Source organism: Malurus melanocephalus, unplaced genomic scaffold (assembly GCF_030028575.1).
Source record: "Malurus melanocephalus ecotype Western Australia unplaced genomic scaffold, MMel_1.1 scaffold_360, whole genome shotgun sequence".
In the NCBI taxonomy this organism is placed as follows: domain Eukaryota; kingdom Metazoa; phylum Chordata; class Aves; order Passeriformes; family Maluridae; genus Malurus; species Malurus melanocephalus.
This window is the reverse complement of record NW_026623592.1, coordinates 138,390-162,843: the sequence shown is the minus strand read 5'-3', so window position 1 is coordinate 162,843 and position 24,454 is coordinate 138,390. Positions and strand designations below refer to the sequence as shown.

The following is a 24,454-nucleotide window of genomic DNA, read 5'->3' as shown; positions in this document are numbered from 1 at the left end:
AAAAAAAGGTTATCTGTGTTGTTGTGTACATCTTCTTCATTCCAGCAGGAATTATAATGAGAACAAAGAGGCTAATCAACCTTTGTCAGAGTAGGTGTGAGCAATATGGAGAACACTGGTGATGTCTATTGGGGAAAAAAACATACAACTCTCAGCTTCCAAATCAGTCATGTTGAACATTTTAATCTTTTTTAATTCATGAAAGAAGATTATGGAGGGGAGAGTGGTATTTAAGTAAAGTACGGTTTTCTGCRTGTTTTCTCTCAAGAAGGCAGAGTATTTGCTCTGGGCTGACCTGGGTTACCTTTTAACTGAGAAAATTTCGACCAGAATGGTTTGGCAGCTTCCAAAAGACTCCAAGGGAGGAAAACATGTGGGTGGTTTGCCCTTGGTAGAACCTCCTTGGCACCTTGTCTGGGAGGAGCTGTGGCGCTTCTGTTTGGAGCGACGGGGAGACTGGCAGGGTTTCCTTCTGGCAGGGATGTGCTTTTTGCCGTCCTCTTGGCAACCCACCCACGTTGGCCAGGCTCTGTGCCTTGCAGGCAGAAATTCACATCGAGCCCTGGCACTGCAGAGTTGCCTTGGACTTCAGACATCCTGCTGGGAAGGACTTCTCCATCATCACAGAAATGTTGGAACGGAGACTTTTGCAGCCTTCTAAGTACAAAGTCCTAGGAGGAGACATTCCCTTACAAAATCTTGATTGATAGTAATAACTGATATCACCCCTGCACAATGGTGTTTGAATCTGCAGTCATGGCTTTTGGTATTTTGCCTTGTGACAGCACAGGATCCGGATTCAAGCTGAAACTGCAGAAATCCCAAAATTTGCCTTTGGATTTTTGATTTTCATTTTGGGAAAATTTCTTCCCATTTCAGTGKGAAACACCACTTCAGTGATCGTGTCCAAGTTTATTTGCTACAAGTTTCCATAGTTAACATTTATTAGAATTTTTAATTTTTAATCTTAATCCTTGCTAAATCTCAGCCTTGCATTTGTCAATAATGCAAGATGACAATGAAAGCCACACCATCATCATCATCATCATCATCATCATCATCACCCCTACCAGCATGGGCCTGTTTCCATTCTCACCCATGGCAGGAGATGCTTTTACTCCACTGCTGGTGTTTCATGAGACCTTGCTGTGAATTATTCAGGAGCTTTCTGAACGTCTGTGCTCTGAGCTGCAGGATGCTGACAAAGGACCTCACGCTCTTCAAAGAACTTTTGTCTGTCCATCAGCATCTCAGTTCTGCTCTGCCCTGAGTTGCCTTTGATCAGCTGCTCTTCATCTGGTACCTCTCAGTGGTGYTGCTGCCTCTGCAGTTGTGCTGTGGTCACGTATGATGGTGATGGGGAAGAATAAAGCCATCAAGACACTTTCTAAAAGGAAATCAGACATTTCTGCAGGTGCACATGCCTGCTCCATCTTTCAGCCCTGCTCGGTGCTTTGTGAAAATGAGCCCTGTGAATCTTGTGRCTCTTTCAAAGGAGTTTTAAAAGCRGCAAAACTGTTTCAGTTGCAAAGTAGGCAACAATTGCAAATAAGGCTGACAACAAAATAATCTACAAAGAAATTATTTCAGTCTGAGAGAGCAATCTAGGAAAGGCTTCCTTTGAATTTTCTTGAAAGCAGCAAGTGATACAAGCAGAACATTGATGAAATAATGTATTCGCAAGGTCTCACATTACCAAGGGAAAATGAACCATTTTTGGTGGATGCTATGGAAGAGGCAGGATGATAGACTGGGACAAAAAGCCAAGGAATGAAGAAGTCCCAGGGCAAGAAAAGGGACAGAAGAGTCCATCAGTGGACAATGCACATGGAGAACTCACTGGAAGTGTTCAAGGCCAGGTTGGAYRGGGCTTGGAGCAGCCTGGTCTAGTGGRAYGTGTCCCTGTCCATGGCAGGGGCATTGATGGCAGATGATCTTTTAGGTCCTTTTCAASYTAAACCATTCTTTGATGACYCCAGTGTTGCTCTGACCTGGCAGAGAGCTGTGAATTCAGAATGGAGAGTTGTTGGTCCATGTAAATGATGACAATCATCCTAAAACTTTCTTGGGAATGCATTCTGATTTCATGGTAGAAGTGTGAGGATTGTATTTTAAACAMAACTTTATATTGAACAAGGAGGACAAAGAGGTACATTTTCTGAACTACTGCTTATTTCCTGAGCATCATCAGTCCTGAGATTGATTCAGGGGTTCTGTGGAATGAATGACATACAGTTGTGTATYTATAGATTTGTTATTACTTAGTGTAACATAATACACTGTACTGTGTGATATAATAATGCACTTACATAATCGAAACACACACACAGAGGTTAAATTAAGGCTACGTAGAGAATTAATTTTTAAACTCTGCATAGCAGCCTTAGTGTTCCTGTAATGCAGCATTTGGGGTATGATGTGGCCCACTGACAAGCACTGATCCTTTTTTCACTGCTGTCAGCACTGATACAGATACAAATTGAATCCATGGGGCTGCTCTTCCTGATATCTCCCAGATGTAGGTACTGAGCTCCTTTGGCTCCCTGGGGTTGTTTTCCTACGTTTCATTTGTCTTCTGTGCTCATGCACTTGGCCAGTTTTTCATTCAGCACTGAACTGCACAACTGTAGCTTGGGTTCACTGTTACAGAATCTTAAGAAAAGTGTCAGGACAGTAAATGGGAGCAGAAGTTTTGCATTTCCAGAGGGAGGGAGGCCAGCAGGGATGGCCCTGGAGTCTTGCATTATGTTGAATTATTTCCTCTGTCCATTACAGAGGCACAAGTAACAGCTTGTATGAACCCAGCTCCATTCTCTCACTTGTTTTACAGCTTTTCTCTATTCTCAGCCATGTTTTCCTGTGCAGAAAGATCACATTTTTCCAAGATGCACGTAGCACAACTGGGCAGGCTTAACCCGTGAAGCAACTTCAGTTCTTGAGCATCTGTGGGAAAACGAGATGGAGTTTACACACACACAAAAAAAAAAAAAAAAAAAAAAGCTAAGAAGGAATGTTTCGCATTTCCAGCTTGTCCAGACGGATTCTTTGGGATTGACTGCCACCAGGTGTGCAAGTGCAAGAATGCTGCTGGCTGTGACCATGTTCAGGGATGGTGCCGCTGCCTGCCGGGCTGGCTGGGGGACACCTGCGAGCAGCGTACGTACACCCCTCTCCCAAACTGCCAAAATCCCCTGGGAATGCAGGATGGTGCCCTGCCAGGGTCCCATTTTAGATAGGTCACGTTCCTTCCCAAAGATGCCAAAAAAGGGAACGATTTTTGSTGGCTGTGTTAAATCATCGGCTTGTTTTTATTTTTTAACTCGGCAAACATGGTAAGCATCAAGTTTTAAATAGCAAAACTTTCTCCTGCCATATGACAGCTCTCTGCTTTTTATTTTTGTGTGGCATTAAGAGATTAAATGTTGTGTATCTGTTTCTGGTGTATCTCCTCTAATTATCAAGTGACAGATTTCAAATGTACAAAGTGAAAAAAATCAGAGATCGGACTATTTTGTTGTTTGAGCATGACAAAATAGTTTTTAAACTAATTATTAGGAAAGTCATTTGTTTTCAATAAATGTCAGCTTCCTAGATGTTCACAAGCATGGATTTTCCCACAATTTTTAAGCTAGCAAGGTACTTCATATATATATATATATATATATATATATGAAATTCTGAGAATTTTTTTCCCTGCATTTCATGGGAAATTAGGTGATTTTCTTTAGCTACATGGTTTTACAAATAGAGATTACTGAGCTATTTGCAAAGTTTACCAAATAAGTAGTTTTTTAAAAGATTTTCAGGTTTTAGCTTCTCAGTTTCCTTGTTTTCGTTTAGGATGATGTCATGGTCTGAGCTTCCTTTTGAAAATATGAGAGCTGTCTGCAGGGCTGGGGGGTAGAGCTGGGCTCCAGGGCAGCTTCACAACGAGCCAGCTCTGTTAGGGAACACCTCTTTAATCCATAGATCRTGGCTTTCAGTGATAGAAAAGTGGTTTAATTTAGAAAATAGAAATGTGAGGCTTGTAGTGAGGCAATTCTGTTGCCCAGCCCTACACTTTTTTACCATCAGCCCTGTTTGAGGGCAGTGCTTGCACTTCATAATATTTTTCACTCATTTGCCCCTGCCACTCAACACAGCTCATCTTCTGAGAAGGCTTTTCCTGCAAAATGCCTGCTCTTCTGATTTACAGCTGGGTCAGTTCTGSTGAATCTTCACAATTTTAGACATTTTTGCTAAAATCTCACCACTGCAGTCCCTTTTGYTTCCTCATGCCCTCCCATAAGATCACCTGGCTCTCTCCCCCCACCCCCCGAAGCAGGGAGTAGATTTTTTTGAGTGTAGATTGATGGAGTGGCCACAGAATAAAAGCAGACCAGTGCCACTTACCCATCCCACAGAGCAGAGGAGATGCTGCTCAACAGGTACAGTGTTTGCTTCTTGGTCACAGCCCATTTTTCCTGTCAAGCCACAGTGTTGGCAAAGTATCACCTTGTCCCTTCCTTAGCCTGCATTAGAGATGGGAAGCTTTGTTACGTATTTCATTAAATTCAATTAAGAAATGCAGCTCCTTGTCCATGGCCTCTGGTACCCGCCTCTACTCACATTAGGTAAAATCCCCTATTTATTACTTGTGCCAGAGCCATTAGAGCTTTGTGCTGGGTTGATTTATTCCTCTGCTGGTGAAGATACCAAAGCCTCTGAGGCCTCTGTGAGTGAAAGACAGAGGTCAGGCAATAGAGCAGAGTGGCTTCTTCTTTTCTCTTGGCTAAGTAAGTGATGGATCTTCATTTTGATTTTACAGCTGGGCCTTGTCCATGCTGATCCAGAGCTGCTGAGAGCAAGGCAGACATGGGTGGGAGACTGCTGAGTCCTCTCTATCCATCCCCATCCTCACRGGGTGTTTAATATTCACCTGGCCTGTTCCTATTCCTGGGACTTGCCAGCTCCAGCAGCTGCAAGGACAGCGCTGTGTGGAAGTAATCAGATTGCAGGCAATGTGCTGGAGGATATTGAGGAATAATTTTRGCACCATGGGATTTGAATTGATCCTAAGCCAGCCACGCAGTGAATTTTATACTCTGCTATCTAATTACAGGCAGTATGGACAGTGATGCCTTTTGTTGAAGCTGCTTTCCATTACCAGGCCGTGGGTTTCAGTTGTTTGAAAATGAATTATGTTAATCTGGGGTGAAATCTGCCAAGCAAGATCTGTCTCGGCTTCAGTTTGTGCTTGGAGATTTCTTTTTTTGAGTGTCCACCTGAGGTATTTTAGATTTCCAAGAAAGAGGCTTAGGAAAARTATGTTGCCTATTTTATTTGGGTTTTTTTTTAAGATAAACTGTTTCATGAGTGCTGAGATATCTCAGTGATACAGGGGAGCTGACATTTGGCATTTCTTTGTGACAGAGAAGTAATTTTSCTTTCTGGAKTCTCCATCCCTGGAAGTGTTCAAGGGCAGGCTGGATGGGAGGAGCAACCTGATCTGGTAGTGGCATCCCTGTTCTTGACAGAAGGGTTGGAACTTGATGATCTTCAGGATCTCTTCCAGCCCRAAACATTCTATGATTCWCYGCAAATTCATCCAAAGTTTGCAAACTTTAAAAAACCCAACCAAAACCTCCAAAAATCTTATGTTGCATATGTTCTGTAGCAGATATGTGCAATTCAACATCTGAATTTTGGCTTAATTCTAACAGTACTAAACATGCYTCTTTCTGGAGCTGTTTGGGCTCAGCAGAATCTTCACTGAAGTGGCTCCTTGTGGTAAAAAAGAGACCACACTGGTTTGAAAAATAAATGACTACAAAAAAATTTACTCTGCCAGAAGCACTGATAACAGGGGTTYGACATTTCATGGTGTGTAAGCACTTGACTTTGCAAATTCCCTGTTCTTTTAAAGCTAAAGCTTCATTTTGTGGAAGATAATCCACAGGAGTTACATGAAAACAGAGCTGCTGGACACCCTGTAGAACCTTAGAGCCCATCATTTCCCTTTACTCTTGGGCACTTTTGGTGGCTATTGACTTCTAGTTGGAAGAAAAGGTCTCTAGTTTCACATGTTTCTTACTCTGCGTGCAAAGAAGGCATTTTAAAAACTGCAAACCAATAAATCCTCCTCTTGCAGAGGAAAGGAAGCAAGAGGAAAATTTTGAACCAGGAAGAATTTACTAATTTAAATTTTTGGATTGAGTCTTCTGTTTTTACTTGTCATGAAGCAAGAGGAAAAGGCCCAGGGATATTTGTACAAGAGGTTGTGGAACCTTCATGAAGTAGCTTCAATATATCACTTTTTTTTCTTAATCTTCAGAAAAGTACTTCGATAATCAGGATTGTCCCACCAGGAAGCAAAAAAACATTTGTTTCTACCCAGTAGAATAGTTAAAATTTTCTTGTCCAGAAATTTCTCCTTCCTCACCAGAATTTTCACTGAAACGCTCTATTGTCTTTTTGGTAAATGTAACAAGATCTTTGCACACATACCCCAAAAACCTCACACAAACCACTGGTAACCAGTCAGGGGATCTGGTGATGAGCTGGTTTTTCCTTTGGCTGGGTTGTGCTATAGTTCTGGTCTGTATTGTGGAAATACTTAGTTCTGCTCCCAAAAACTGAGCCAGAGCTCTGTAGGATGTGCTGAATTTTCACTTGGCAACCAAGCTTCRTTTGCAGAGCAAACTTTGAGCTGTGATGGGACTGAGCTCCTGCTCTTTCTTGTGGTTTCACCGTGGATGGGGTCCAAGTGATGACAAGAATGAGCACTGTGGAAAAGAAGTCCTGGGAGAAACGGTGTCTGAGAACAAGGCTGGGAAGCTGGAAGCCCTCAGATGGGGAGAAAAGGCCTGAGAATGGGTCAGAGGCTGTCAGYCAAGTTCACCTCCAAGATCAAGATGGTTTCACACCTCCTTTCTGTCCCCAGGGACTTGTTCTYCCTCAGCACTGCATCATGTCCACTGACACCCTGAAGGACATGGAAGTTGGGGTGAAAATTCACTGTTTGGCTGTGAACCTGGGAGATGTCACATTCAATGAGTGCAGGGACACTCTCCTGGATCAGGAATCCAGGCTTTTTCTGCCTCTCCAGTGCATGCCAGAAGTGCTGCAGGGATCAGAGGCTCTCACAGGCACTGCAATGCAGAACAAAAACTGTGCAAGAAGGCAATCCACTCCAACAACACTCTGTATTATTTTGGATGATATCTGAAGAAACAGGAGAGCAGAACTGTCTATTTTCCACCATTCAAAGCTATCCAAATCTCCAGTGTAATGGAAACTGCAGGAATTTTATCACTGCCATTTTTCACGGGCAGCAGCACTGAAAGCAGAGYGTTTGCTTGCGAGATGACTGCGTTAAGTTTTCACCTGGGAGCCAGCTGCTTAACCAAACTCATTGAAAATATCACCCCTCTCTGACCAAAAAATGAGAGTCTGGGTGAGCAGAGGCATCCAGCTGTGAAAAATGAACACTGAAAACAATGAAGTTGTCAGTTCTCTTACCAGGATGCAAATAAATACCGGGGCTGTCAGGCCAGCGGTTCTGCTGGACCATTAGTTTAGCACAAAGACATTCCACAGAGCAGGGACTGACAGCTGATCCATCACCCCCAGTGAGCCAACCCCTCCATAAAAACCTCCTCAGAAYGGGCTGGGATACATATTTTTAAGCCACATTATTATGTTAGGCTTTCATAAGCCACATCATCTCTGACCTGTGAAGTGTTGCAGAGCAGTTTCACTTTATGTGATCTTAATTTGCAGAATGTTTTTTTAAAATGCCTTTCGCAGTTTATGTATTGGCTGATAATTGTGGTGGACTTGGAGGTGCTGAGTTAATGGTTGGACTTGATAATCTTAAAGGTCTTTTTGAACCTAAATGATTCTATTATTCTGTCTAGAGTCAGTTATGGTTGATATATGATTTTTTATATATATATATGTGTGTATATATATACATATATATATTTCCAGGAATGGTGAAGTCACAATTTCTTGAAGAGTTAAAAAAGTGAGTAGATATAACATTTTATTATTACATTTAAGGATAGGAGTATTTGGGATCAGAACAAAGGCTGGATGGATGGTTTTATGATTTTATATGGACTTAGGCACCCTAATGATGTGAAAAGTGTCATTGGMGCACAAGTCAAACCTCATTTCCCTGTCTATGGATTGTGTCTTGGGTTTGCTCTGGGCTGTGCCTCCTTGAATGCTTCCTGATGGGTTTTTATGGAATTCTGTCGTTGCAGCCTGCCAGGGGAACACCTATGGGCCAGACTGTAGGGACACTTGTCACTGTCACAACGGAGCTCGCTGCCACCACGTCACCGGGACCTGCCTTTGTGGCCCAGGCTGGAAAGGAGCCACCTGCCAAGAAGGTACAGTCGGAAATTCAAACCCCTGCCAATGGATTGTAGGAGGGGAAAATAAAACCTGTGTTTGGGGAGAGCTCAGTGGAGTTTTAACTCTCAGCTCATTGCCCCGTGTTGTCACTGGGTTTGTATCCGCAGTGACGTGAACRGGTCCATTAAATTAATCCATGGCACTGTGTTGGTGGATCCCAATGTGCACAGGCCAGAGGGGTGAAGCAGCCATAAACTGGAAAGAGAGCTGGTTTGGAAGGCTGATGAAGGGAGAAAAGCTCCATAAAACTCACAGTTATGATGCTGAAATGAAGCTCTGTTTCTTTTCCCTGGCCTGCTTTACAGTCCCATGCATGGCCTGATCCTCAGCATTTTCATGTGCTGTTCCAGACAGAGCCTAAATCCAGAACATGTGAAAGGCATCGAGCCTTGCAGCCCTGGCAGTCAGACCCATGCATGTGCCTCAAACMCAAGCCCAGCTCCATGGAGCCTTAAGAGGAGGCTGGCAAAGAAAGGCTGCTCTGTGGCTTGCACTGCACATCCTAATCCCTGCATTCCAGGCACTAGAAAATRTCTGTCCATCCCTGTTGCAAAAATCTCCTTGTTTTGTGCCTTCCCCACGAGGTCCCTGGGGTGTCAGCAGTACCGTGGAGCTGGGAGTGCTGCTGTGGATGCTCCTGGGTGAGCTGGGCTGTGGAGTCAGCATCTCCACTCACTGGAGCCCTTCAGCATCCCAAGAGGATTGTTAGGGCAAGGRGATGAAAGCTGGCAGGGGTAGAGAAATATATAAATTTAGTGTATTCCCCTTTCAAAACCTGACGTGAAGGATTTAAGCCTTTCCATGAAGGATTTAAACATTGGGAAGGCACCAAACTGTTCTTGATGACATCTGYAGCATGACCTGATTTTTTCTGTTTTATCCAAAGGCTGCAAATACAAAATCAAGGCAAAAGTTACAAAAGCTGTGTCAAACACTCCTTTTCTCTTTAAATACATGTTTGGGGATTTMTTTCCTCTTTGAAGTGAGGAGGTAGAATAATTGTGTGAAGCTGGGGGAACTATCCTCTGGTTTCTGTGCTTTTCCAAAGTTAGATCTTGCTCCTGTTACTGTCTTAAAGAGGCAGAGGTGTGTGGGGTTTGTGCCAAAAAAATGATTTTCTATCCATAGGAACTGGTTGTGATATGAATTAATGAATTTGCTTAATTAAAATCAGGTAAATGGTGAAATGTCATCAGCTGGCTATGGGCAGCAGGATAAATTAGAGAAGGAGCTGTGATTTTAAAAGGGCTGTACAAAGAAATTCTGAGAACAGGGAAATCAAAAACTTCACTCCCCAATGTTGAGAAAGCTGGAAGGAACCAAAAAGAAAGATTTTTGTAGGTATAAATAGAAAGCCTTAAGATTATTTGGTGGGTCACAGCTAGCTCTGTTCCCAGACCAGTTGTACACTGTTTGGAGTAATTCCTTTTCAATCATGTCCCCATTTCTGCTGGTTGTACCTCCCACAGCATCTTGCAGGGTGGGAAGGGCTGTAAGAGGGGAGAAGAGGTGTTTAACCCGTGTTCTCCTGCACTTCCTCATGGAATGCTTTCCCTGCCTCTTTTCACAGCCTGTCCTGCAGGGTGGTACGGAGCAGACTGCCTGCAGCGCTGCCTCTGCCACGGCCAGGCCACCTGTGACCCGGTGACYGGMGAGTGCCAMTGTCCCCAGGGCTGGACAGGGACAGCCTGTGAGCTGGGTGAGTGCCATCACCTCCTCCAGCACTCCAACACCTCCATTCAGTCACTCTGCAAGGAAATCCTGTTGTGGGGTCTGGTTTGAGACAACCTGGAGGAAAAGAGGAGGCAGAAGGATGGAGAGCATCAGGTTGAGAAAATTTGGGTTGTTTAGTCAGAGATGAGAAGGCTGAGACAGGGAGACATGATCTTGGTATTTGAACATATCCATGGTGTTRAAACTTGCTGGGCAGAGGAGAGGAATCATTTATTCCCTCTCCCTTGCGAGCAGGGGAGATAGGTAATGAACTCCATTTAAGAAGAAAAGGAGAAATCCTTAAATGGGAAAATTACATATTTCTAGAGAATTTTGCCAAGGAAGCCTTCAAATTTTCCTTCACTGAAGGTTCTTAGGGCTGGTTTAGGTAGCTCACCATACTGCAGATGCATGAGGGAATTCCTCCTGGGTTTGCTCCAGCCTGGCCCCCCATGAGTGTCCCCATCTCATTTCAGAGTGTGGGGACGGGCAGTTTGGAGAGGGCTGTGAGCAGAACTGCAGCTGCCAGCACGGTGTGTGTGACCTGCCCTCGGGGACATGCCTGTGCCGCGCCGGCTGGACCGGGGAGCGCTGCGATGTGGGTGAGGACAGCTCCTTCTGTCAGAGCTTCCTTTGAACCACCTGTTCTGCCAGTGTTCTGTTTTCTGTCTTAATTCTCYGATATTCTGCAAGCCAATCAGGGTTTATGCCCTCTCACCCCATCTCAGACCCACAGGCAGGTCTCTGCCCAGCCATGCCCTTGTCCAAATCGTTTCATCTCCTCCGCCTCCGTTCCCTGCCTAAGAAAATGAAAGTATTTCTCTGCYTTATGCACACAGGGAAGAGCACATGATTTTAAGGAGAATCTGCCAGATCAGCCCCCTGCTCCTGAGTGTCTGGGTCATTGAGGGGAGCTCAGCAAACTGGACTGTGACAGTTCAGATTTACAGATCTTGCATGTGACCCAGATTTGGCAAACTGTTGGGCATTCTTAGAGCCATCTGAATCCTGAAATAGGGATTCAGTCTCAAACACAGGTGACTTAAACATGCTTTCAGCTCAGCCACTGAGGTTCTGCATGTTCAGCAAGCCACAAGCAGCTTGCTGAGGTCTCCTGAGGTGGTGAGACTCAAAGCCTCAGCCACCAGTGCAACCTGTGAAGCCTTTGCAGTGCCCATTCCCCTTTCTCTTTGGTCACTTGGCAGGGCAGGAGTGGTGGAAGCAGTTTGTGGGCACAGTTCCCACTGCTCAAACATCTCTCCCTGCGTGCACAGTTGTGTCACAGCAAACAGCATCATCCTCTCTGCCGACTCTGTGTGGATTTATACTCCAAGCTATGACAAAGCCTTTGCAAACTTTCCTGTGCAGACTCATGAGCAGACAGCATTAAATGCTTTTAATATATTTAACATTTTCTCCTTCACTGGTATTTTCTGGCCACACAGTGTGCTAAATACACCTTACCACAGCTGAGAAGGATGCTAAATACACATCCCCACATTTGAGAAGGATGCTAAATACACCTTACCACAGTTGAAAAGGATGCTAAATACACATCCCCACAGTTGAGAAGGATGCTAAATACACCTTATCACAGTTGAGAAGGATGCTAAATACACATCCCCACAGTTGAGAAGGGTGCAGCAGTAGGTGCGATGTTGCTCTCTCTGCTTGCCCCCAGCGTGCCCTCCAGGATTTTTCGGCAAGCGCTGCGAGGAGCGGTGTGACTGCGCCCACGGCTGGTCCTGCCACCCCCAGACTGGAGCGTGTCACTGCCACAGGGGGTGGCGTGGGAGGCACTGTGACAAACGTGAGTGCGGGTTGGTGCGCGCGTTCCTCCCAAAGCCGAGCTCTGGGCCGTGGCCGGGTGATTTCACACCCGCGCTGTTCCGTGGGGGTGCTGGTGGGGATGGGGGCAGGGGGTGTCTCTGTCCCCCTCCTGCTGTCCCTGACAGGGTTGGTGTCCCCTGCAGCGTGCCTGCCAGGCCGCCACGGTGTGGGATGTGCCCAGCGGTGCCGCTGTCCCGCCGGACGGCCCTGCCATCACCTGACGGGTGCCTGCCGATGTCCCCCGGGATTCACCGGCCTCGCCTGCGAGAAGAGTGAGTTGGTTATCAGAGCACAAATACTTCCCCGGTCAGTGAATTAAGAAATTGAGTTCTTGGAGAAAAACCTGGTCGTGTGGTGGCTGAAGAGGGAGGAGACAACACCCTGCGTGTCCCTTGCCCGGGTGGTTTGGACAGCTCTGAGCTCTGCCAGGTGCACTTTGGGCTGCTGGGGTTTGCCCTGCTGGGGTTTGCAGCTTTTGGGCTGGCAGGGAGCAGCCAGGGGCTGAGCTGGACCCAGACAGGCTGAGGATGTGCCAGGGGCTGAGCTGGACCCAAGACAGGCTGAGGATGTGCCCACAGCCAGCAGCTCAGCTTCTGCTCTGCCCATGAGAGGCCATCCATTCCTGCTCTCAGAGCTCATGGAAAGGACATTACCTGCCTTTAGCAGATTTATTTAGCAGACAGGATCATGCCCATTGGTTCCCTAGAGCTGTCTCTGGGAGCAGGCTCCTGTTCTGACCCCATCTGCAGTACCCTGACCTGGTTCCTCCCCACAAAGCTCTCCCTGCGCCCTGCTACAGTGAAAGGAAAAACAACGATAAATAAGAATTGAAAAGATTGACACCRGTGTCCCATATCCTCCACCTAAGGGCTCTAAATGCTGACCCACAGCCAGGGCAGCTTAATGGAAATGAGATGTGAGAATTAAATGTGGAAGGTCCAGAACCTGTGGGCAACATGGTTGTCAGCAGGCTGAGTGAAACCTRTGGAGGTGTTGATGTCACAGCAGCTTTGCAAGTTTAAACTCTCTGCAAAAGGTAGAATGTCTTTATCCACACGCCTGGTCCCTTGGGAATTGTGCTGTTATTTTAGTCAATTTTACCTGACATTTCCCTATGATTTTTTTCCTAGTGACAAGAAAATTGTATCTGGCCCTTGACAGTTGGGCACAAATTGACTGAAGAAAACAAAATCAAGCAGTCAAGTAACCCCCAAGTAAATGTAATAAATCCAAAGTCCCGGAGGAGAGCGTCATTCCGTAGGCAGGGATTTTATTTAATAAATTCCAGCCTGCTCTTTGTTTGAGTGCTATATTTACCAAGACAAATTTAATTTGTTGGTTTACATTTCTTCTTCCCAAAGCTTGTCCAGCGGGCACGTACGGGCAGGACTGTCACGGAGTGTGCCAGTGCTCTGGGCAGAACCAGGAATGTCACCCTGTCACCGGCCACTGCTCCTGCAGCCCGGGCTACCACGGGTCCCACTGCCACCTCCGTGAGTATCCTTGGGGCTTGCTGCCTTCCTGACAGAGGGCTGAGTCCTGCAGGAGCATCTGCTGGGGCTTTGGGTTCATCTGTGTCAGTGCAGTGSTGRCTGAGAGAAGCAGAAGCTAATTWTATATATATAWAAATAAATTTATACTCTCTMTATATATACATTATATATTTAAACTATAAGTGTATATATCATATATGTGCTATAAATTATAGTATTAGAAATTAGAATGTAAGAAGTAAGCATGAGGTGGGTTAATTGACGCTAAAAATGTAGCTGAATTAATTTTTAATTTTTTWWAAATCTATAATTTTACTTTAAAAATATAATTAATTCAATCCTTTAAATTAATTTTTCAAATCCCCAGATTTACTGGCTAAATTCTTTCTAGTTTCATGYCACGCTAAAGAATATAAATTACAGATCGTTCTCTGCATTTGCATCTCCCAGCTACACCTGGGTATTGTGCAGCTCTCTCATTTCCAAACACCAAGCCCAAAATACTTCCCGAAATCTCTGCGTGCTCAAGTAAGGACAAATGGTTATGAGAAAACAACAAGCTGAAATTGGCAATAAATCTGAGTGATTCATAAAGTCCTTTCAGTTGCAGAGCCTTCTGAGGAACAATCAAATTAAACCAACTGTTACTCTGGATTGAAAAATGGTGACTAGTGTAGAGGACAAAATGCCAACTGGCCCAATGCTCCATCATAAAAAATATTCCCAGATCCACATGGCTCATGCCGGTACTTCAGGACATCTGTAAAGTTGTTTCTGGTGGAATGTGGCAACTGATAAGAAACATGTACCAAAGCAGCCAATAAAGGAGACAGTTAATTACCTTTTTATTTACAACTTTAATTTTGGTTTTACTCCATGGCTTGTAATAGTCTCATTTTAAGGAGAAAAAARGRAAARGRAAAAAAAAAAAGGCTGTTGTCTTTCTTGCTCAGTTTTTCTCCCTTTGGGGAGTGCTGATTTCCCTTTCTTGGGAATCCAGCTCAGCTCTGTTTGGTTTAATTGCTTTTTTCAGGTGACAATTTGGATACAAAACTCAGCTCTAACTTGTGCAGCTCTACTAAGGGTTAAACCAGTGTTTTATTCTTTGAGCAGAAATAGGAAAAAGACTCACTTTAGAGATGGACCTTTGTATTGCCACCATCTCATCACAAGTTATCCTTTAAAATATAAATTATAAATAAAACACAAAGGATTGATTGTCTCCTCCTTTGTGCATCAGTTTTTGCTGTAAGTGAGATCGAAATCTGGCCTTCAACATGGGGCTGGAGCCATCTGGATCCATTATACATTAGATTATAATAAATGTTATAGTAGAGCAGTAGTGGAGATCAACTATTTAACAGTATCATTTTAAAAGACTTAATCATGGTCAGCCTATTTCTTTTATGAAGCAATTTCTCAGTAGTCATTACCTGTGTGTGTGGCACTAAATCTCTACAGTTACAGTAAATGTCCTCGAACTTACTTAGATACTTCAGCTTTTATTTCGGAGTTTAAAAATTTAAAGCATTAACAATTACACTGAAGTTCTGATATAAAAGATATAAAAAGATTTATTGCAGAGTAAAATCCACATTTTGCTGCATTCAGAGGGGATTTTGCCACGGATTTCTGTGTCACTGGAATTAAATCTATGGAGCATGAGAAAGGAGATTTTGTCACATTGAGTTCTCTGAGATTCCAAAAATACACAGTGTCTTGCACCGCAAATGCTTAAACACAGGTTTGTTAGATATTTATTGGAGAAATAATGGAATGGTGGAAATTCACAGAAAAATATTCATCTATGTGAGTGGTTTTTTTTATGTTGTCCCCTGTGCCATTCTTAGCATTGCATAGACAGAAAAATAGAAGGAAAACAGATTAATCTGAGTTATTTTTAGGTTTAGGTCAGTGGAAGGAGAGATTGTGGGCCTGATTCTGGAGTGGCTGACTGAGAACCGAGGATGGCTCGCGTGACTTTGGTGGGAACACTCCAAGTTCCCTCTGTCCTCGCTGCAGGGAAAGCTGGGGCTGCTCCAGGGTGAAGAAGCTCTCGATAGAATATTAAAACCAGCACGGGGAGCCGCTCCCAAATGGGCTCTGCTCCAGTCAACATGTGGCTGGATGCTGCTGGAAACTGTTTCTGGCAACTGTTGCTGTATTTATAGTACAGCGAAAAAAAAAAAAGTTTCAAGAAAGTATCTATAAAAGGTGTAGTTGGCTGGGAAGTCAAATTTCCAGGAGCCAAGAGCAACGGGGCTTTCATGTTCTCAAATTTTGGAGTGAGGAGCTGAAACAGTCTCTTGGCAGGGTCCAGAGGAAGCAGACAAACGAGCAATAAGGTTCCCATCACTTGTCCATAACTTGGTGGATGAGTAGATGTACTTGTTAAAATGAATAAAAAGCAGTAAGTGGTGGTGAAATGATTTTAAAAAAGAAGGGATATTATGTTTCTGTGATATTGAGTGGGCTGGGGGCACCCGGAGCCARAAAGATCTCACCAGCTTCACCTTCAAGCTGTAGGTACAGGATGTGTCAGAAGGGATTATTTGACATTGCAATTAATAGCATTGGTCAGAAAAGCCTCAGTGTGTGCAATTGCTGTGAAAAGATTTAGGAGCTCTTGGTCATGACAAACCCACTCAAAGCAGAAGGAAAATCAGGAAATGAGGTGGAAATCTGGCTGCCACTCTTTTGTCCGCAGAAAAAATGTAAGTCAGAAGCACAGGAAACTGTTAAATTAGAAAATGTCTTTATGAGATAACTGGTGGTGCAAGAATAGCCTTCTTCACAAAGGCAAAGCCTGCTGAAATGGTGGGACATGGTGCAAATTGCCCTTGTTATCTGCATCAAAATTCTTCTGCAAACTGCTACCAGATGAGGTGACCTTGTTATTGATCATGTGCACGTTACAGTGGCTGGACTTGTCCTGAGTGTGCTGCTCCTGCTCCAACCTAAATACAGGAAATAACTGCAAGGGCAAATGGTTTGGTATGGAGGGAATTACCCCTTTCACTAATGGAGCAACTATTCCTAGCCTTGAGCTAAGGAATAACTGAAAGCCTTGCCAGGGGGGAGCAGCATGTTTGGGAGTGTGGGAGATGGAATAAAAAAGAAAAGCCAAATGATGACCAAAAGGAAAAAGAGAAGGAAAAGAGAAATTCACAGAGAGTAATTAAATCATAGAGTCTGGATGAGTCCTTAACTCCAAGTCTTGGTGGGAATTAAGGGGGTGTTGCAGGGCTCATTCCTTGATGCCAGGGCTTGCACATGAAACAGATTTGGCATCCTGGCAGATGAAAGCACTGATGACAGAGAATTCATTGCAAAGAATCCGTGATTGAGAAGGGCTAGGGAGAGTATCTGCGTGTTGTAAAAGTGTGTATCTGTTCAGTCCTGATGAGCTGCTACCCTGGTTTGAGCAGAAGCCAACRTTCAGTTTTATTTTAAAAGGCATCCCTTCAAAGCTTCCCCATAAGCTCTCCCTCGCTATTGAATAGTTCAGAAAAGCCAGAGGTTTCTCCAGCCACTCAGGCCAGGCTTTCGTGCCTTTAGGAAAGAGAAAATACATGAAGTTATTTATTCACAGATTGCAAGGGATCTGTTGCTTGGAGACGTGAGCAGACATGTTTTCAACCAGGTTTCCAAAGTAGCCATAGATTTTCCTTCTGCCAGGGAAGAGAAGGAAAGGGTGAGCAAAGAAATGACATTTAGAGGTAGCAGCACAAGTGGAACTGTTGGATGATGATCGTGCTGTTCAAGCACCAGCTACTTCTTCCAGCACAACAGAGAATTAGGAGAACAAKCTGCATATCCAGAGTTCAGTGGTGGCACACTGGAGGTCCAGTGGTGCCTGTGCCCAGCAGCTCTGCCCAGCTCTTTCCCTCATTTCCATCCTCCATCTCTCTAAAAATCAACCTGAAGACATGAGCTAAGCATGGCAGGTGCTTTTACATTTTCCTGATCTTTTATTCAGTGTCCCCCCCCCAAAATAATCTTTCCAAAAAGAAACCAGAAAAGTTCTTGTGACCTGAAATGCAACGAGCCCAGTAGCAACCTAACCTAATTGCTGGGGTTATTTTGTTTTAAAACAGGGTGTCCAGAAGGCACTTATGGTTCAAACTGCCAAAATCCCTGTGAATGCATGAACGGAGGCCGCTGTGACCCTGCATCAGGAACGTGTGATTGTGCTCTCGGCTTCATTGGAGCCAACTGCAGCAAAAGTAAGCCAACATTCATGTTCTGCTTCTGTCAAAACACAGCAAAGAGAAGCATTTGCATAAGAGCTTGTCAGTAGAAAAACAGACAGATYCCAGCTACCTCTTCCTTGAATTGTAAATCAGGATTCCAGCTTTGTAAAAAAATCTCTTGCAAAATATTTTCCCTCTCTTCTGCATGCATGGAAGCAAGGACACTCATCCCAGGATTACAACCTGCTTGCCCAAATTTATTTCTAGAGCCAGCTCAGCGTGAATTGCTCAAGTTCCTTCTTCCTGTCCAAAATTTCAAGGTTGAGAAATTATCTCAATATTTTGCTTCACACTATGGTGCCATTCATTTCAATAAATGGGAAAAAGTTCAAGTTTTGTCATGGTAAAACTGGTAAAGACTCCATGGCAACTCTACTGTTGCTTCTCTGTTTCAGAGCTAAATGGTGTGGCTGAATTTCTGTGCTGCTTTCAAAGCTCTGAAGTTCTCCTCAGCTTATTCACAGAAAGGCAATGTTTGAATGTTTGGCTGCCTGTGGCTTTGCTCTTCAGTGTTGGGCAGCATCAATACTAAGGAAGGAAATAGGATTTTAGCTGGAAGGATGAGCAGCTGATATTTCAGTTGTACATTCACTCTTCTGATAGGAAAGACAGTAAATATTCCACGTGAAATCATGGATTATATTTGTAACCTCAAGCAGTCTCAGAGGCTAAAGCAGTCGTGTCTTTAGGTGGGTTTTGGCTTCTTTGTTGATGCTTTAAATGGAATAAAAACAGAGCTGTGAGATTGTGCCTGTGTTGAAAATGAGGACTGGCACTGRGTACCCCGGGTGTTTAACAAATGCTGTGTCCCTTCAGCTTGCCCCGAGAGCCGATTTGGGAAGGACTGTGCCCAGTTGTGTGCCTGTGGCAGRGGTCAGTGTGACCCACGGACTGGCGAGTGCATCTGCAGCCCCGGCCACACGGGCCCCACCTGCCAGCAAGGTAACAGAGCGGGACCTGGGTCACTGTGCCAGGACTGACACCCTCAAACACCCAGCAAATCCCACTCAGTGCCAGATATTGTTCACAGCCACGTTCCCCGGGCACTGTGCTGATAACACAGCAGTTTGGGGCATTCAGCTCCTGTCCTTCCCCGCTCCATCACCCAGCCTAATTGTACCCACACCTCCCTGCCAGCCTCAGTGCCAAGGCACCAGGTTCTCTGAGAAACTGAGGGGATGTGCTGGGTCAGAGTGTTTGGGTGAAACTGATAATAGTCATGGTGTAATGTCCCACCACCCTAGGGAGACAYCTGTCATTTGGGATACATGCGGGGAGCGTGGGTTTGCATTTATTCCCTGTCACCTTCATCCTTTTCTTGGGGTGCTAATTTTGGGKTTTTTTCAAACTTTGTTAATTCTCTGTAGTGTGTCCCCAGGGACAGTACGGCCCCAGCTGCCACCTGGCCTGTACCTGTCAGAATGGTGGCATCTGTGACCACGTGGATGGCAACTGCACCTGCGGGCTCGGCTGGACAGGAAGGTCCTGTGAGAAAGGTGATGTCCTGCTCTGATGGCACTGGGTTTGGGCACTCAGGGGTTTGTAGACATTGTGTAAGGGGCTGTGTGTTGTATCACTGCAAAGAGCTTCACTCTTTATCTTTCCACTGAGAGTGTGAAATTATTGGAAAATTGAGTCTTGATCTCCACAGCAGTGTGGGTTTGAGTGTGCTGTGACTGGAAATCAAAGTCAGCTAATCAGGCATYCTTTTAGTAGAGATTGGATATGATGTTCCTGGAAGATCCTGTCTGGCATTTGCAGGGTTTGCATCTGATTATTTGGATGGCCACGCTCGTTTAAGTTCATCTGCCTGGATTCAAATTATCCCAGCAGTGGGAAGTTAACTTATTCAGAGATGATGCTGAGGTTAATTATATTGGCACAGTCCCTTTTGCATGACTTGGCTTTCAGTAATTTGAGACGTGTTGGGTTCTGTAAAAGCAGATAGCTCATTATACATGGAAAGACTGTCACTATGTGTGAAAAAGATCCTCCTGGTTTTATTAGGAATTGAAATAGTGTGAACTCCAATGATAACACGGAGGAGGAAAAGCTTCATGTTTTCTTTCACACTTTTTAAGTGCCTGAAAGAAAATATTGTTGTAGATAAAGAAAAAAAAAAAAAGAAAATATAATTTATGCCATTCACTACATGGCTTTACAACACATGGTGTGGGTTCAGCATCGAGTCTGTGAAGGGACAAATTGAAAAAGGCAGACTGTTACAAGTATGAGGAAATYGCTGTTCAGACATCTATACAATATAAAAGATTTCTCACCAAAGTATGTAAAAGCATCAGAGCTGGTGCAGAAATGCTGTGTCTTCACAACAATTATTCTGGAGTCTGCAGATTATTCTCCTGGTGCCATCTCTCAGCGATGCAATTGTCACATACGAGTTTTTGTGTGTGAGGTCAGTGATTATTATATTTTTGACTGTTGTTCTGTTTTCCTGTCCCTCTCCTGCCAGCAGAATGTCTCCCAGGGACGTATGGGCCCGGCTGCTCCTTGGAGTGCCCGTGCCAGCACAATGGCACCTGTGACAGATTCACAGGCTGCTGCCACTGCCCCGCGGGCTTCTACGGCCACTCCTGCCAGCACAGTAAGTGGAGGCACTTGGGGTGTTTGTGACAATTTTGGGGGCTTAGAGAAGTCAAGAAGCACCTCAGTGGTTCAGTTAAAACTTTGGGGATGTCCCAGATCACCCAGCTCCTTCCAGATCTTGCATGTCTCTGMTGCTGGGTRGTACAAGTTTAAAAGRCAYTGTTAGARTTAARKACAAATWTAATTTTTGTTGGATGYTGTGCAATGTAGCTGGGAATACAGAGGATTTTAATGGCGTGTGTGATTTTCTTAATGAACTTCCTTCATTTTAATTTTTCAGGGTGCCCCCTTGGATTTTATGGGCTGGGCTGTGTTCACACCTGTGCCTGTAAAAAYGGAGCGAGCTGTGATGCAGTGACAGGACAGTGTCTTTGTCCTTTGGGTTATCATGGTGTCCAATGTGAAAAAGGTAATGGTTCCCCTCTGATGGGAAAAAAAAACCCCAAAAAACCCAAAAATCAGAACCAACCAAAAAACAAAAAAAAAAAAAAAAAAAAAAAAAAAAAAAAAAAAAAAAAAAACCAAAAAAAAACCAAACCAAACCTAAACCAAAAAGAGCCCAAACCAAAAATAGAAAAAAAACAAAAACAGAACTCAAAAAACCTTCTATAATTATTCAAATATTTGTTGCGAGCCACTTCTTCCATATTTTGAGTTGAAGGAATATCCTGAAACATTGAATTTGGGACAGATTTCCTGTTTTACAGCTGGGTGTTCCCATTCCCTTATAAATTGACTAATCTGGTTCCGATTAATACAGTGAAAGTCCTGCTCTCCATGATGTCTTGCAGCAATGAGTTCCACATGCCATTTATTAAAAATAAGTCCCTTTTACTGATTCTAAATTTGCTTCTAAAACTCCAAATAAGATTATTAAATAGGTGCATGTCAGACCTGTTGAGTGTTACGGAGAAGTCTTCTGGAGAGTTCTAATTAAAAATAAAAATAAGTGCCAGCTACATTTCTGGGACAGATTTACAGATACCTTTGATAAGCTASATTAGACGACCCCAACAGAAGGAGAGCTCACATAAATATTATGCCCATTCCCCTGTGTTTGATTTGTCATTAAGCTTGGCATTTGCATCGACTTCAGCAGAAAGTTTATGAGCTTTCCTCTGAGACACCCTGGGRAAACTGCTCTGGGTTTAATGTCCATCTTGCCATTCAAATGTGCATCTAAAGGGTTTTTTTTTGCTGTCAGGCTGTGACAGGGGCTGGTTTGGTGAGMGATGCCAGCACCAGTGTGACTGTGGAGATGCTCCCTGTGATCCAGAGACTGGGAAGTGCCTTTGTCCCCCTGGGAAGACTGGAGACAAATGTGACACCGGTAAGGGCAATATTTGTAAGGGCTGGATTGTGTATAGTTAAACCACTCTGACCTGGTGGTTTCRGAATAGCTGTAAAAGGACATTTGCTGGTGTTCAAGAACACATTGTKTGCAGAAAATTGTTCCTTGGGGTTATCGACACCTTTATCAGCAGGCTTCTACCTCTTGATTTAATCAATATTTAAATTCATACACTGATAGGAAAACTGGTTATGGGTCAGCTGTAAAATGTCATTTGCCTTGAGTTTTGGAGAACACAGGCTGGGGAAGAATAGACCAAGAAGTTTTGSAGATGTAGTGGGTAAGACTCCAGAGGGTGCAGATGGGCTCCAAGAGCTCCAATTCCTKTGTGTTTTGTCAGACATTTGTGACCCTTTTCAGAGCAATGCAGCTCTGGGTTTGCTTTGCCTGGAAATGGGATCCCTACAGATGAGGTGGTGGAGCTGCAGCAGCTGTTCCTGCCCTGGGCTTCAACAGCAGCCCAGGAGCTTTAACCCAAATGTAATTCCCCCTTTGCAGCACAGGCACCTGCATTCTGTGTCAGCCCACAGGRGCAGAATTCTTCTGTAACAAGGATATAAAAATAAGTGAGAAACTTTTCCTGTAGGSAAAAGCAGCCCCACTGCTGTAGCCTGATGGGGTGGGTGCAGGACTGAGAGGCAGCAGTGGCAGATTCCTGAGCAAGTCTCTGGCCACAGTCGTGACTCTGATCATGGTTTAAGGCCAGGTTGGACGGGGCTTGGTGCAATCTGGTCTGGTGGAAAGGGTCCTGAGCCCATGGCTGGAACCAGGTGAGTTTAAAGATCCCTCTAACCCAGGCTGTTCTAGGATTCTGTGATTATGATGGAGCAGGTTTAGGGTAATCACTGCAGTAAAAGGATTWAAATGAATGATTAATTCATTCAGTGATTTAAATGAATGTAAGAAGACATTTGTGATCCYGGGGCTGTGACAAACAAGATAAAAGGAGTGAATATCCATGTGCTACTATGGAGCTTCACACCAGGAACCAGAGCCCTTTTGAGTCCCTGAAACAGTGGGGGAATATTATTTCTCATTTTGTTTTTGGATGGGGCCAGAAATAGATTTAAGCAGGCTGTTATTAATACAGAGTAACTGCAATGAGCTCAAGAGCCTGTGCAACCTGCAAAACTAAAATGGGAAATCATTGGATTCCCTYTGGGCACCGTCCTGTGGTCAGGAAATGAAGCCCCCAGTCTGCAGCATTGTCCCAGTGGGAACATGAGCCACCCTCACTGGCCACACAGCACTGGGTTCTGTGGCCTCTCCAGTAAAGTTTTAGGCAGAAGTGGAACGCAAGGGGGAAGCTCAGCACCAAAAATGGGAGTCGAGGTTTTTCCTCCTTGCAAACTCTGTGAGTCATTTTTATTTTTCTTAAATCAGCTAGGGTAGCCCCCATCYATGAAAAGCTGTTATGGGGTAGGTTTTATTTGCATTTTTATTTTCAATTAGGCTCAGTTCATCTGTGATATAACTGTGAGCAGCTGTGACTGTGCAGCAGCCATAAAGATAAAAGGCCTGATTTTAATTTGAACTCTGGTAAAGCACCCATTAAACAGGCAAAATGTTAATTAAAAAAAAAAAAAAAAGAGAGAGAGAGAATATAACAGACTTTTATGGCCGTTCTTTTTCTGTAGTAAATTAACATTGCAGACTTTCAAACAGATGTCTTAAATACACATTGTTATTAACATGAAAATGTGGTATTACATAAATTAAAATCAGGTCCAGAGGTGTTTGGAGAGACCTTTTCTCATAACATTTCCTAATTGAAAAGGCCAAACTCAGAGCACACGGGGCGAGTTCTCCCACGTGCTGGGACTGCAGCTGATGCAGGGCTCAGCAGGACTTGTTTTACCCTGGGGTGCTCGTGGGAGAAAGAAAATTCTCTGGTCACAGGGTTTTCCAGCGAGGTGAGGGGGAGAGGGCCATTGTTTGCTGTGTGTTTCACACCCTGCCTGGTGACCTGCTGCTCACTTTCCTCTCCTGCCTGTCCTCTGATGCATAAAAAATTGCAGTGAGGATTTACCAGCCGAGGTACGAAATGTTTTGCATTTGAAAGTGAGATTTTTTTAGCGAGTTTAATTTGCCAGGAGGCAGCAGAATTGTGCAATCAGAGCAAGGCATAAGAGTATCTATAAATTGSATTAATTTTCAGTGTCACACTCTGTGAGGGAAGGCTCGTGGCCAGCACACACTGAGAGCCCATCCATGCAGGAAAGAGAGGGGTAGGAGATAGTGTGGATTCAGGATACTGACAGCAACTTTCCTGAGCAGATCCCAAGATGTTTTGCTGGGCTGTCAACCCCCATTTTTACACCAGTAATGATTTCCATTCTGGGAAGCTCTTCAGGACAGCTGGGCTGCAGCTTGGGCAGAGCATGTGGCAGACGAAAAGCGACGATTTCCAAAATGTCATGTTTTAATGTTAACAGATGTAGGTGTCTAAGTAGCTTCCTGATCCCACAGAAGAGGGGGGACTCCCAGGAAGTGTTTCCCCTCTTTAAAACCCTCCTGTCCTTGCAGAGTGTGGCCCAGAGCGCTACGGTCCCGGCTGCTCCCTGCGGTGCCAGTGCGCCGGCCGATCCCGCTGCAATCCCTCCAACGGCAGCTGCTCCTGCCCAGCCCCCTGGATGGGGCCAACCTGCACACAAGGTAATGGGTTCCACAACCCCCTGCTTGTTTTTGGTAAAAAAAAAACCACCCGTGGTGTAGGGGAGCAGAGCGTTTGGGTGGGAGTGTCAGTCCGTTGGRTTGTTTGGATTATTTATCTTCCTGATAAAATAGGAAGCTTTCCCTCTSTACTC

At 44.5% G+C, this 24,454-nt stretch overlaps 1 protein-coding gene across 1 annotated transcript in view; it reads left to right on the top strand.

The window, feature by feature from the left end:
* Positions 1-24,454, top strand: part of LOC130580759 (multiple epidermal growth factor-like domains protein 6) — a 169,976-nt gene that overhangs the window by 141,988 nt on the left and 3,534 nt on the right. Inside the window, exons 22-35 of the mRNA XM_057378471.1 lie at positions 3,028-3,156; positions 8,250-8,378; positions 9,974-10,102; positions 10,593-10,718; positions 11,798-11,926; positions 12,090-12,218; positions 13,308-13,439; positions 17,537-17,665; positions 18,509-18,634; positions 19,060-19,188; positions 20,166-20,294; positions 20,577-20,705; positions 21,501-21,626; positions 24,174-24,302. Coding sequence (XP_057234454.1) covers positions 3,028-3,156; positions 8,250-8,378; positions 9,974-10,102; positions 10,593-10,718; positions 11,798-11,926; positions 12,090-12,218; positions 13,308-13,439; positions 17,537-17,665; positions 18,509-18,634; positions 19,060-19,188; positions 20,166-20,294; positions 20,577-20,705; positions 21,501-21,626; positions 24,174-24,302 — 1,800 coding nt within the window. The remainder of the gene's footprint in view (positions 1-3,027; positions 3,157-8,249; positions 8,379-9,973; positions 10,103-10,592; positions 10,719-11,797; positions 11,927-12,089; positions 12,219-13,307; positions 13,440-17,536; positions 17,666-18,508; positions 18,635-19,059; positions 19,189-20,165; positions 20,295-20,576; positions 20,706-21,500; positions 21,627-24,173; positions 24,303-24,454) is intronic.